Below are 12,348 nucleotides of genomic sequence, written 5' to 3'. Positions count from 1 at the left end.
TAATGGGTTTTATAATCACTTTTTGATTATAAAATGGGGGAATGTAGAGTGAGTATTCGAAGCTACCCAGGTATTCATTTGCGGATTGAAGACCGGTATTACTTCGAGGGGAGTTGGTCTTGATCACACGAGCTCATTGGATATGGAACTCGGGACATCCAACCCTACCTTTGAGGGGAGAATGTTAGGGTGTAAAGTCACTCTTGGATGTCATGTGTGCTTACCCTTTTTGTTTGTGTGTAATGAGTTGTCTTTAATTTATAAGGAAGTGAGTGACACTCATTTTATGTAAGGAATAACTTTGTGAGATTAGTTTAGACAGAGAATTATTACAAACACACTTGTACTCTTTCTAAAAACTAACGAGAGCTTAAATAATTTATTTACTCTTGTGTTCTTCATGTTCATAATTCTTGTATGATTCACTAAATCATTTCATATTCCGCATATGTCATCATGATTAACACCACTATAGATATATTGATGAAGTGCCAAATGGAAGAGTCAAGTACTAAAGTAGCCATGGTGGTTGTTGAATTCTCGGCAAAATAAGGAAAGGAGGGAGAAAAAAGAACATGGAGCTTACCAGGAAACAAAGCAAAACCCTCAACTTATTTCTTTTTTTTTCTCAGCCAATAGGAGGTCCCATAACCCCTTTTATCCTATCTCCCGATCGCACTCCTTCCTTCTCTCTCGATTTCCTCTTTGTTTTTATCTTTTCTCGGCAGAACACCACATACACGTACATATTTGGGATAAGGCTTATATATCAACCCCCTCTGGCACGTGTCACAATATTGTCTGCTTTAGGCTCTCATCACGAAAACTTCCCAAGGGGGTCACCCATCCTGGCACTACTGTCCCCCGAGCACGCTTAACTGCAAAGTTCTTATGGGATCCGTTGCCCTTACGAATTTAGGAATAGAAGCCACATGCATAGAATCCGAATATTAAATAAAAGGTCCATACATTTCCTCACAATTAATTATTTAGCTTCTCCACCCAACCTTTGGTGTTCAGTGTACCGCTTGTGTTCACTCTTTGCATCACAAGATTTTATTTTAACAATTTCAACCCCTCATATTTATTTTAAATAAAATACAAGAATTAAAACAATTAAATGTGAAAATATTAACATACTGGAAAACAGGATGTTACATATACTTATCCAAATTAGTTAGTTTTTTAGCTTAATGCGTAATCAAAACAAAAAAGAACATTCACGAAGAAGAATCAGCTCATTTAGAACTCATGCAAAATAGTTATGAGCCTAGCAATGTGACCATTTAAATTCTAATTCGGTTCCCGTTTTACTCAGACCGAATGACACCATAATTGATAATCCTAGAATTTAAAACCATGAATTAGGGGTCCTAAGTACCGACCCGAAAAGCTATATGGTACCGGTTTAGTTTGGTGTTGTCGATGTTTTTGCTCGCCGCTAGACACAACGACTCACACATTACCTTTCACTTCATAAACAAATATGTGTTAAGACTTCTCATATCCATGACTTCATTTTTCATGGAAAATCAACTATGTTCAATAAAAATTCAACAAATCAAATGCAACTTTTGGTTATCTAAGGTGAAGTTTGTTTATTGGTTTTTCAGGTTCTATTGACACCATTGTTGTCAAGATTCATCATCTAGTATTAGGTCTCCAAGAAATCGACTTTCATCCTCACCCTTTACCTTCAGTTTTCAGCTTTAGGCTCACATTCGATTTCTCTGACTTTTGGTCAGAGCATTTTTTCGGAGAAACCATATCAGGTACGACAAAAGCTTCCACATTTTTTTCTTTTACCATTTTCAATCTTTCGAGAGGTGGAAGATTGAAAATGGTAGAAGAAATTGAGTAAGGGGATAAGAAGACCATATGTTTGTTGTTGTGTGATTTTCGTCTTTGGGTTTCATAGAAATTGAGTAAGGGGATAAGAAAAAAAATATGAGAAGGAAGAGTCGGAGAGATACAAAAAGTTGTACTTAAATTATGGACGAAGACAGATATCTAGTTAGTGTACCACCCCCTCCTCGAGTCTTTACCATCTTACTTGCACCCTAAATCAAGTGTTCTTGAGTCCACGTCAGGATTGAAGGCGATAAGATCTCCAATAGGGGACACTGAAGAGAACACTCAATTCACCCTCACCATATTAAGACCCTTAATTTGAGAAGATACATTGATGAACATAAGGTGTAGAACAATTGTCGGAAAGATCAAACTTGTAGAGTAAGGCGAAGGGTGGTAATGGAATGATTGTCGAAAAATCAAACTCAGAGGATTTTTATCTTCACGTTACCCTAATCTTAAAAATCATGTTTTTTTAGGGTAATGACTGGAGATCTGGAACGAGATATTGGTTTTTGAAAGGGTAGGGTTCCTGCAACAAATATGGTGGTGCCGGTAGAGGAAATATGAAACGATTTTTGGCAAAGATGGAGGTGGTTGAAGGTTGTGGTGATGGTAGTGGTGGTGGTAACAAATAGTGGTAAGAGTTGGTGGGCGACGGTTGCTGTGGTATATGATATAACTTTTATTGAGTGAGTGTGTGTTTTGGAGAGAGGCCCGCTTTATTTTTCTTTTTAAGTTTTAACTGTAAAATCATTTTTGAAAAATAAGAAAGGTAAACTGATAATTTCACAAGCATTTAACTTTTATTTTCTGTCGCTGTTAGACATAAAAACCTCGGTGCAATGTTTCAAACTCTCAAAGACCACATATGTCAAAAATTTATCAAAATAATTTACTAACGGTATTTTTTTCCAACTACAAGGATCATTTATGCAACTCTGTCTTTTTATTTCTTTATTTAATTTTAACGCCTTATACTTTTCCAATCGAAAATCTATGTCTCGTCTTTAACACCGAAGCGAGCCTAGAAACCCTAGCATCAGATCGCCATGGATATCCTGAAGCAAGAGTTGCTAAAGAAAAGGCAAAGTCTATCGGAAGAGACTGGCGGACGGAAGGTATTCAAGCGTTCAGAGATCGAACAGAGACGAATCCAAAAGCTTCGCGAGGAAGAGAAACGTGACGCCGAGGCCAAACGCCTCCGTCAAGATCAGAATCAAAACAATTCTAACTCATCTGATCCTAATTCTTCCTCTAACCCTAACTTTAAACTCGACTCTTCGAAGTCCAAACCTGAATCAGGCGTCGGCTCGTCTTCGAAAACCCCAATAAGTGACGAACAAAAGATTGACGCTCTAAATCTACCGAAACAAGAGGTTATTCGTCGGCTCCGGTTCTTGAAACAGCCAGTTACACTGTTTGGGGAAAGTGACGATGATCGGTTGGATCGATTGAAGTATGTGTTGAAGGCAGGGCTGTTTGAGCTGGACGATAGTGATATGACGGAGGGGCAAACAAACGATTTTCTGCGTGATATAGTTGAACTGAAGAAGAGGCAAAAGTCTGGTCTATCGAGTGATCGGAAAAGGAAGACGACGGATGAGTCGACGGAGGATAAAGATGGAGGGGGAGGTGAAGATGATGTTAGCGGAGATGGTGGTTCTTCAGGTATGGACCAAGATAAGGATTTCAAACGAATGAAAGCAAATTTTGCAGATCTGTGTGATGAGGATAAGATTCTTGTGTTTTTCAAGAAGCTGTTAATCGAGTGGAACCAGGAGTTGGATGAGATGACTGAAACGGAGAAGAGAACTGCCAAAGGGAAATCAACATTTGCTACTTTCAAACAGTGTGCGAGATACCTGAATCCTCTGTTCAAGTTTTGCAGGAAGAAGGTAAGCAAACATCATCCATCATCTAAGTTTAACAATTTTCAATTTCATTCAAACATTTTCATTTAATCAATCATGATCTATGTTGATTGATTGATTGATAGGTTTTGCCAGATGACATTAGGCAAGCACTGATGTTGGTGGTGAAGTGCTGCATGGAACGAGAGTATTTAGCAGCAATGGATCACTACATCAGAATGGCAATTGGGAACGCACCATGGCCAATTGGAGTGACTATGGTTGGTATTCATGAACGTTCAGCTCGTGAAAAGATCTACACCAACAGTGTAGCCCATGTCATGAACGATGAAACTACACGAAAGTACTTGCAGTCTGTTAAAAGATTGATGACATTTTGTCAAAGACGATATCCCACAATGCCTTCAAAGGCAGTTGAGTTTAACAGTTTAGCAAATGGGAGCGACTTGCATGCACTCTTGGCTCAAGAACAAAGACGCACTGCAGCTGCAGCAGCCCAAATCCAGGAGGAGGAGGATCAAGATCGCCTCCTATTGATGCCGCCACCTCCTAGGGAATCAGATTGATATTTGTGTAATGTATCTGCACCAAAAGTTAAAGGATGATTTCATTATATGGTTATGCTTTTTATTTCTGTATACAAATCTTATCATCCTATTCTGTTGTTCACAAGTAAGTCTCCCTGCCTGATTGTTTGATGATTTCTAGCTAGGGATATGATGAGATTGACAATTTGACATGAAATGGCAATGATTATAAACAAAACAATTTTCACTGCTATAGTTAGGCATAGTGATTTGTCAAAATTTATAATGTGCTGATAAGAAAAAAGAAATTAATTGGGTAGGTTTTTCCAAATCCGATGTCTTAATTTTGAAAAAAGTTAATTAAATAAATGTAAGCGAGGTATGTGGTAATTTCTTTAGCCCTATATAATATTCTATCTTTGAAGATATGTGATATATTCTTGTTGAACCCAAGACCAGGATTGAGGATTATATCAGTTGAGCGAGGAAAATAATGTGCCAATACAAAAGGAAATTTTGACAAACATGTTTCAACGTTTGATCCACCTCTTCTCTTCTGTCCACATATTTCAAGAATTTTCGTTTTGAAAAAACAAACCACACTCTAATCTTGTAGCCTCGCCTTGCATTTATTTACTAGAGAAATTACACTTTCTTATATGCAAAATCAATGAATATTTTTGGCATGCTTATTTTGAAGGTGTTAATGTTTGTTAAACAAAGTTCCCTGGAAATCATGCGATGGATGGAAAGATTTATATATAGTGATCGAATTTATTAGTGCACTTATGATAAAACTTTTATACCCAAAGTAAGTGACACTTTTGTATATAATATATATAACTTTTGTCTTTTGAATTGAGTGTTTTTTATTTACGTTCAGCTCTCAGTTCTCAAGTAATGTTGTAATATCAATCTTCCTATATACTAAAAACAGTGTGATTTTGTAATGAAACTTATGTCTGTCTCACTATGCACGGATACAAGGTTTTTTGATAAGAAAGCAGCATTTGTAATAAGTGAAAATGGGTCTAAGAAAATGCGTCTAAACGAATTTGTTTTATTACAAAATTTTGATTAATATCTGACTATATCAGTCTTTGCAACAAATTTTATGTATTAGTTAATAGTTATGGGATAATGTAGCAAGAGCTATCTATTGACGTATGCAAAAAAAATTAGTAAATAGTTTGTGATGCATTTTATTGTTTGAAGAAAAACATTATTTGCGAAGATCTGAAGACCAATTATTTTCTTATTTTTTGGAGAGGTTGGGATAGAAATATGTAGAATATATAGAAGGTTGTGTTATATAGCAGAACAATTAGTTTTTCCAGCGGTCAAGTTATTGAAATTCATAATAAATATGTTAGCATCAAGAACATTTCGATTAACACAAACATGATTATAAAAATGCGAAGAACAATAAGAACATAAATTTTTAACGTGATTCACTTGATTAGAGTAATCAACCTACATACACAAACAAACTATAAATTTTGGAATTTAAGAATATCAATATAAACTTGGATAGTTCTATAATCGTATTTGCAATCACTTTCTAAAATTTACGATTTCGACCCTATAATCTGGTTTATCACGAAATCTGATTTTGGATAATCCAAGATAGACAATTTAATAGTTAGACCACTTCCAAATGATCAATTTCGGGTATCAAAAGGGTTAACCACTTTCTGGAACATTCAACTTCCTTTTATACAAGGAAGATGACAGTTGGAAGTTAGTTATATACAAAATGGTACAAAAACAAGTGGTTAGAAAGATGGTTATAAGACATAACTGATTCTTACATCACATGAGTTTTATAGGTTACAACAAAAGGTTTGCACAATGGATTTTAATCATAAACACATATGCTATGAAAAATTGAAAATCATGATACAAGAAGACATACCTTTTGCAAAAATTGAATGATGCAAACAATTCTCTAGTAGGTTTCAATTGTGAAACGATTTCATATTCCTTAAGATAGTCGTTGAACTCGATACTAAGATATTCTCCACCTCTATCAAATCTTAGCATCTTTATCTTATTGTCCAATTGATTCTCTACCTCATGCTTAAACTCTTTGAACTTTTCAAAGGTTTCCGATTTATATTTGATTAAATAGATATAACCATATCAACTATAATCATCAGTAAACGTCACGTAGTAGTGATTAGCATCCCTTGTGGCGGAACTGAAAGGACCACATACATTAATATGGACGAGGTCTAACAGTCATTCACCTCTTTCACAAGTTTTAATGAAAGGTTACTTAGTCATCTTGCCTAATAGACAAGATTCACATTTATCATCTGACTTTAGGTTAAATGATTCTAACACTCCATCCTTTTGGAGTTGGGTGATGCATTTCTTGTTTATATACCCAAGACAACAATGCCATAAGCATGCCTTGTCTAAATTACTAGAAGAATCAATACTAAAAACATTATTGCCAAGTTCATTCACACACATAACCATTTCATCCACACTATGTAACGACCCGAAAATCATGACATAAAATTTTTTGTTTTTAGATTGATAAACCGTTAATACATGACTCCCCAATAAAACCAGAGTAATTAACTTTTAACAAAACATTGACAAATCAAAGTATTTCATAGAAAACGGAAACATGACGTGTGTGCCTAACAATCATCCTGAGCTCTTCCATTTGAAAACCGGAGTACCTAAAACATAAAGTGAAAACTGTAAACACAAAGCTTAGTGAGTTCCCCAAAATATCACATACCAAACATAAAACCACACAGGCCATGCATTCAAACATATAAGGATGCCATGGAAACCCTTCATGGTCTCACCTTAGGTGACATATGAACCCCCACATGGTCTTAACCCGCTGCCATGGGCTCCCCCTATGGTCTTGACCTGGAATGCCATGGGATCCCCCACATGGTCTGACATCCAAGTGATGGGTTTTGAGAAAAAGAACACCATATGTGCACATGCAAAACCCTAAAGCTTTGGATCTAGGTTTCTCTATTGTACATGCAAATTTATCCAAAGCTTGCAAACCCTAATCTAGCATACAACAAAACTAATTGAATATCAAATAAACAAGTTAGATGAATACGTTGATTGCTGATTGTAGATCTTGAAGCTTTGAGAATCTTAGCACCCCAAATGTTGTGTCTCTAATGAATCACAAACATGAAAAGCAATTGGATAAAGCAAGAGAGAGGGGAGAGGGAAAAATCGGCTCCAAGACTTCTAGGGTTCAAGTGTAGTTGAATTCTCATGCCCAAGGGGTCTTTATATAGGTCTACGAATTAGGGTTTCAGTCATTATCCTTATCTGGTTACTTAACCACCAAGCAGCCCATAAGATAATTCTAGAACCCTACTTTGGACGGATTCCTAAGGCCTTATCCTTAGAATTCGTCCACTCTATACTTTAGGGTTTCCTCACCCAACTTTGCAACTATCACATAACTACAAGTTCATTCCCCTTAATTCAATTAACCTCTTTTGACCACAAAATTAATTCTTGACCAGTGTTAATTAAATAAATATAATTTCTCTTTTAATATATTATTCTTATAATATATTAATAAACCATAATAACCTATTTCTCTATTATTCATCCAGTCAAGTTGCTTCGGTGAAGGCAACCCAAAAGGACCATGCAACAACTGGGTCAAGTACATACCAAATATAGTTATGAACTTAGACACTAATCCAAAAGTCTCCCATTTGTATTAGTCTAATAACTACAAATGCAAGTATGACTTTAGGTTCCGATTAGCAATCACAATTCTCAAAACTCTTGATCTTATCAATAACCTGTCCTTTATATAAGGGATCGTACAGTCCTCCGTTCTAGGTATCGTGTGGACAATTACATGGAACATAGTCATACTTATTGTCATGCATTTTGTTTCTCGATCTCTGATTCGTCTGACATAGAACTTAATTGAACACATCAATTCAGTCATGACCGGGCCCGACATATAAGTCAAACCAAATCATCGAGGGGCCCAGATAACGCTTTTACCCTCTTAGGATAAAAAAGGAACAGACAAACTTTGACTTATATGCATTTACCATTTACTCATCAAATTATGCACAACAATGCGTTTTATAACATCAAGTTACTGATGCGTTTACGTATTATCAATGCACAACCAACTTGCAAACAATAAACCATATATCTAGGTTTAAAGACTATATGATATTATCGTCTTGCGATCACTTGTGATAAATTCCATGAAGTGATGCCAACAAGCGTGGGTTTAATCCAGTGCTCAAATCTTATTCATAAGCACTCATGAATGTTGCAACAAGTTTTTGCAATGTCTAATACACTTTAGACAATCTACAAACCAATTCATGATAGTCTTCTTTCATACCTAATTCAAAAGTATGAACGAATGTGGACTGTTCGAATAATCTTATTATTCAGGAAGTCAAAACATGCAGAGTGAAACAATAGGTAAATAATTAACACAAGACAGTAAATTTACTCATAAATAATACTCCTTTATTTAATAATCAAATTTTAATTACAATTTATCTATTAGATGTTTCGAATCTATCTAATCTAAACTAATATCGTCCTTCAGCCCAATGCTCCTAGCGTGCTGCAAGTGCTTAACCCTACTCAGTCCCTTCGTAAGGGGATCAGTTGGGTTATCCTCTGATGATAACCTCTTCACTACGAGGAGTCCCTCTTCCACCCGATGTCTAATAAAGTGATATTTCCTGTCGATATGTCTAAGAGGTAGAGACTCGTCAATTGGTTCAACAGGAGTTTCCTCCTCAGGTTGAGCGTCAGCGTTAGAGGTTCCTTCATCATTCGATTTTTGAAGCTCTTCAAGATCGATTTGCCTCCCACTGTCCCCTTGGCTTATGAGTTCTCGCTCTCGAAAAACCCCTCTCTTCGCAATGAAGACAACATTGTCACTCGGTCTATAGAAGAGATATCCAAAGGACTTATGCGGGTAGCCGATGAAAATACACCGCTCACTACGAGGATCGAGCTTGTCGTGAGTCTCTCGTCTTACGAAAGCCTCACAAACCCAAATCTTGATATGTGCCAACGAGGGAGATTTCCATGTCCACATCTCGTGAGGTGTTTTGGCAACCTTCTTTGTAAGGACTTAGTTAAGGATATGGGCGACAATTTCTAAGGCATACCCCCAAAACAAGATAGGTAGAGAAGCACGACTCATCATGGAACGAACCATGTCTAGCAAGGTTTGATTATGCCTCTCAGCTACATCATTCAACTGTGGTGTCCTAGGTGGCGTCAATTACGAAACGATCCTGCATTCCTTGAGGTAGTCGTGGAATTCAAGACTAAGGTACTCTCCACCTCAATCCGATCGAAGCATCTTGATTTTCCTGCCCAATTGATTCTCCACTTCCTGCTTAAACTCTTTGAACTTTTCAAAGGTTTCTAACTTGTGTTTGATTAAGTGGATATACCCATATCTGCTATAATCATCGTGAAATTCACATAGAAGCAGCATGCGTCCCTTGTGGTGGATCTAAAGGGCCCACATACATCGGTGTGTATGAGATCCAATAAACCCTCACCCCTTTCACAAGTACCAGTGAATGGTGACTTGGTCATCTTTCCAAGTAAACAAGACTTGCACACGTCATCATCCTTAAGGTCGAATGACTCCAACACTCCATCCTTTTGGAGTTGGGCTATACGTTTCTTGTTGACATGTCCAAGATGACAATGACACAAGCATGATTTGTCCAAACTATTGTAAGAGTCAATATGAAACACATCATTTCCTAAGTTGTCTACAACCATCACAGTTTCATATATTCCATTACAAGGAAATGCTTCAAAATAGAAAACACCTTTAAGAAAAGCATTAATAGAACCTTTTTCATTATCAAACGAAAATCTAAATCCTTGTCTATACAAACCATGAAAAGAAATGATGTTTCTTTCCATTTCTAGCGAATAGAAATAATTATTTAACTCTAGTCCTAACCCACTATTAAGCACCAAAGAGTAAACTCCAATCTTGGTGACAAGCGACGATCTTCTGTTCCCCATGATCAAGTTTATCTTCCCATGCTCCACATCCCTATTTCTTCTTAGGCCCTGCAAATCAGAACAAATGTGAAAACCACATCCGGTATAAAGAAACCAAGAAATAGCATGCGATGAGTTATAAATACTTGCGAAGGACGGCTTGATCTTCCTATCCTTGATATCTTGCAGATATTTCGGGCAGCTTCATTTCCAATGCCCCTTCTCATGGAAGTAGTAGCACTCTGCATCCTTTGGGTTGGAGGTGGGTGCAGCGGGACCCTTGGTTCCACAAGAAGAGGTGCCATCATGAGACTTTTCCTTTTGGTGGCTCTTTGAAGGAGCCTTCCTCTTTTTACCCTTCCCCTGCCCAATAGCCAAGACGGGGGAAGCTGTAGCGGGAGTTGATGCAACGAATTTATCCTTGAGGTTGCTCTCAGCAGTCCTCAACAAGCCTTGAAGCTTGCTCAAGCTAAACTCATCTTTGTTCATGTGGTAGGTCATCCGAAACTGGTTAAAGCAGGGTGATAGTGAGTGAAGAATAATATCAATCGCCAACTCTTCATCGAAGTTAACATTTAACTTCAGCATCCGGTCGACATATCTCTGCATCTTTTGTAGATGAAAACTGACATACTCTCCGTCCCTCATCTTGGTTGTGATCATCGAATTGATGATCTCGTACCTCCCCTGCCTGGCACTTTGGTGGTACCGGTCCAGCAAATCCTGGTGCATCTCATACAGATAGTTCCTTGTAGGACTTTTGGAGTTCTGCAGTCATAGTCGTGAGCATGATGCAATGGACTTTCGTAGCATCTCGCTTGGGCCTCGAAGGCAAAAATCTCATCGGGAGTACCAGTGTTGACGTTCACCACCTTCAGCTCCTTGTCGAGGACATACTCCTTGTTCTCGTAGCGGGTAACCATTCGGATGTTCCGGATCCAATCATTAAAATTGGTCCCATCGAAGATCACCCTCCCACACAAGTTCATGAGTGAGAACGAGCCGGATGAGGTTGAGCCTGAAGCGTTGTTGGTGTTCGAGTTAGACATCTAAAAAGGAAAAGAGACAAAGTTTGATTAGATAAAAATCCCCAATTAAACACCCAAATGAGAAATTAGGGTTAGGATCCAACAACATTATTTGCAATTTAGAAGAGGGATGTTGTAATCTAAACAACAAATAATTTGAAGGTAAGTGAATGATGATTCACTAATTTCCACCATGAAAAAACTAAAAAAATTAAGTTTTAAATGTATTGAAAACTCCTAGATCTTTTGAGATTCATTTGCTTTTCAATGGCATGTTTAAATCTCGATATGCCCTTCAAGTTTGTGACTGTGATATTGAGGATCACAAACAAGGTATGAATAACCATGCAAATGTACATGGAACCCCCAAAGTTACAGTCACCTAATAAATGTGCCGGTTAGCCACACATGCTCCATTGATCTATGACAAACATCGAGTCACCCTTTGCCACCTTTGATTAAAGCCAAATTAATGTGCCAGTTAACCACACACGCTCCACTAACGTCTTAGCAAGGGTACACTACAAGAAAAAGACCCTTTTACGACGTGCAAACCATGACACTCATTGATTTATGTTACGCAAAAGAGAGTGACATTAAAAAAGTGTCATCTCTTAAAAAAAATTAGGATTTAGGCGCGCGCATTATTGAGTGCCCTTAAATTAGTGTCATAAGAAAAAAATTAAAAAAGACGGAGGGTGTTGTATCTTAAATGCGCGTCCTCTATGAGTGTCACTTTATAATATTAATGAACGCACGTTTAGTAGAAGGGGGGGGGGGGGGAGGGAATGAAATCCCTAAAAAAATTAAAACCCCGCTTCTCACTCTCTCCTTCTCCTTTTCTCTGAAAACCCTAATCCGCCTCCACCACTACTTTATCCTTAAGGATTAACACAACCAAGTTGGTATCTCAGATCAACTACTCCGGCATGAAATCCCTAAAAAAATTAAAACCCCGCTTCTCACTCTCTCCTTCTCCTTTTGTCTGCAAACCCTAATCCGCCTCCACCACTACTTTATCCTTAAGGAATAACACAACCAAGCTGG

General features: G+C 37.5%; 1 protein-coding gene across 1 annotated transcript; it reads left to right on the top strand.

Annotated features, from left to right (window-relative positions):
- The first annotated feature begins 2,832 nt into the window (after positions 1–2,832).
- On the top strand, positions 2,833–4,401 carry LOC145055651 (splicing factor Prp18 family protein). Its single transcript, XM_079004017.1, has 2 exons — positions 2,833–3,749; positions 3,851–4,401. Exons 1-2 carry the CDS (start codon positions 2,904–2,906, stop codon positions 4,289–4,291), a joined length of 1,287 nt encoding a protein of 428 aa, XP_078860143.1. The 5' UTR covers positions 2,833–2,903; the 3' UTR covers positions 4,292–4,401.
- Positions 4,402–12,348: the final 7,947 nt, after the last annotated feature.

Source organism: Lactuca serriola, chromosome 5 (assembly GCF_051521515.1).
Source record: "Lactuca serriola cultivar US96UC23 chromosome 5, Lser_US96UC23_V15, whole genome shotgun sequence".
In the NCBI taxonomy this organism is placed as follows: Eukaryota; Viridiplantae; Streptophyta; class Magnoliopsida; order Asterales; family Asteraceae; genus Lactuca; species Lactuca serriola.
Note: the sequence above shows the minus strand (reverse complement) of the source record. Positions and strands in the feature narration are given on the sequence as shown.